At 39.9% G+C, this 2,682-nt stretch overlaps 1 protein-coding gene across 1 annotated transcript; it reads left to right on the top strand.

Moving 5' to 3' along the window:
- Positions 1-1,485: 1,485 nt before the first annotated feature.
- On the top strand, positions 1,486-2,458 carry LOC110893027. Its single transcript, XM_022140153.2, has 3 exons — positions 1,486-1,676; positions 1,762-1,925; positions 2,011-2,458. Exons 1-3 carry the CDS (start codon positions 1,584-1,586, stop codon positions 2,456-2,458), a joined length of 705 nt encoding a protein of 234 aa, XP_021995845.2. The 5' UTR covers positions 1,486-1,583.
- Positions 2,459-2,682: the final 224 nt, after the last annotated feature.

Below are 2,682 nucleotides of genomic sequence, written 5' to 3'. Positions count from 1 at the left end.
TTTGCCATATGTCTCCCGGGTCGGGAGGACACGTTACGTAAAGCCTACGTAACCCAATACCATCTACTGGCTTCCAGGTCGGAAGGCCACGCTGCGTAAAGCCTACGTAGCCCCCACGCGTACCACCGTCCTCGGGGAAGGGCACGTCACGTAAAGCCTACGTGACCCTGTACGTTTTCCTGTTCTCGGTTAAGAAGAACACATGGTCGGAAGTTAGTCTAGTAAGTACCGTTAATGAGAAGCCCTCATTAGCCAGGATAAACATGGGAAGCCCCCACCAGTATTATGAACATAAGGTTTGGGAAGCCCCCACCTTTAGTACACACTAGTATGGGAAGCCCCCACTAGCTAAACTTATGCACTAGATTATGAACTTACTTTCTGTGAACTCGCTCAACTAGTTTGTTGATTATTTGCTGCATGCCTTGCAGGACCTTAGGTACTTTATGGAGCTTGCACAGGGAGGAGCAGGTCGTTGTGGGATTTGGATTCATGAACGTTATTCGAACTTATAATTATTTTGAGATTACATACTATGCTTCCGCTATTTAAACGATGTTTGGTTTTGGAACATCAATCACGTCATGATGATTTACATTGATTACTTTTATTATTAAATGCTATGTTTGATATGATTGATGGCTTGATCCTGGTCAGTCACGCTCCCAAGCGGTGGTACTCCGCGGGTGGATTTTGGGGGTGTGACACTCAACTTCCATAACATCAACTTATTACTATTGACACAAACACGTATTTTGACACGGTTGCCATCTGTCGTTTTGTAGGGGGAGGGGGGGTCATACGCTTTCGTGCCTACTATTGTTTCAATCAGATTGGCTGGTCAACATAGTGACACTGTGGAACCTCAAAAGGTCGTTACACACTTGCACATCAGCCTTTTATAAAACTTATAGTGCTTAGTTCAATATTACCACCAATTGACTTCCACATGCTGAAGATTATATAGAGAATTGAGAGGATTATGACAGGGGCTCAAGGAGCTGCTGCTATTGTTGCTTCAAATCTTCGAATTGTGCTTCGTTTTAGTAGACTTTAGTGTATTTTCACACGGTCAGTTTTGAATCATCTTACACATCCTGTCTTTTCCCGTTCAGAATTTAATTGGTTGGAAATGTTTCGGTTCTTATGATTTCAGATTCATGAGACCATTATCTACAGTTTGTTGGGTCGCTCCAGCCGGTTATATATCATATGAGCTTGGTTTTCCCTTGGTATGCATATCTAATTATGTGCGTGTATATATATATATCTATATATATTATCTGCATATAGGGTATATTTTTATCGACTAATATAGATTTATAGATTTATATAGATTTAATAATATAGTTTTATATATGTATAGACTCCTCATATTCAACTTCCATAACATCAAATTATTATTATTGGTTATCATTTAAGATATTGTAACATCTTTGCTTTTTAACTTCCATTCAAATGAAAACTGCCATAGGTCATCCCAAGAGGCTGCTTATCATGTTTCTATAAATTCACAACCATATTCAAGCATCCTACCTTTCATTATACAACCTGTGGCTGAATATCAGAAGACCCTTGCAAACATGGAGAAAACTACTACTGTTGCTAACTGTACAGAAAGTCTGGCAACTGTTGAAGAAATATTAAACCATGGTCGAGAAAATAAGAAACACACGGTATAAACACTTTCTATAATGTCGAATGTTTCCCCCAACATTATTATTATCCATACATTGAACGTGTTTCTTCTAATCCATGCAGAATGCTGAGTTCAATTGCTGTGTTGTGATTAAAGGCGTACGTAATAGCGAAGAGTGGTTCAGACTTATGTGTGGAGGAGGGAAATGCATGAAAGGTATATCGCATGATCACGGGGAGTTGTGGTGTGAAGGCTGTGAAAACCCAGTTATGTTTCCCCGAGCAAGGTTCGTCTTTGGTATTCTATAGTTATGTACATTGGTAAACCTCTTTACACATTTTCACATCTGAATAAAAAAATTATATCAACAGATTCCATCTTCAACTTGATGTGGTCGATTCCACGGCTAATGTGGTCATCGTGTGCTTCGATGATACTGCACAGCTTCTAACAAACACCACTGCCCAGTCTATACTGAATGTGGAATTGGGTCTCTCGCACATCTACACCGTTTCTTCCGCAATCAACCAGGACAGCTTCACACCAGTCATGATACGGACCTGTAACGGTAACATCTCAACGCTCCCAAACTGCTTACATTCACTTATAGGCACCACCCGAACCATCCAAGTTGATACATCCACATACTACCATCATGGGGCCTTTGAGAGTTTCAACTGCAAACGTGTGCTCCCAGACGAAACCAACTATCAATCCGTTGGATCTACCACTCCTGCTCCCATGACTAGGAAGGGTAAAGGGGTGATGACAATTCCAACACCGGTTAAGCTCAAAGAAACAGTCAGCAAGTGCATGTAAGTTTCTATACATACTTTTGAATTACGAAATTCCATGAACCACGTAACTACCTGTCCATTTGTATTGTGTTTTAGAAACTGTTCAAAATTGAATAATATATGCTACAAACATCATGTTTATTTCTTTATGACTACAGTGACACCACCGGTTTTTGATATGTGTTTTTCGACTTGATATGTTTATTTCGTTTGGATACTTAAGTTAAATCGTTAGATTATGTTCTT

The sequence above is a fragment of the Helianthus annuus genome, chromosome 2 (assembly GCF_002127325.2).
Source record: "Helianthus annuus cultivar XRQ/B chromosome 2, HanXRQr2.0-SUNRISE, whole genome shotgun sequence".
NCBI classification, from domain to species: Eukaryota; Viridiplantae; Streptophyta; class Magnoliopsida; order Asterales; family Asteraceae; genus Helianthus; species Helianthus annuus.
This window is presented reverse-complemented; position numbering and strand designations above follow the sequence as displayed.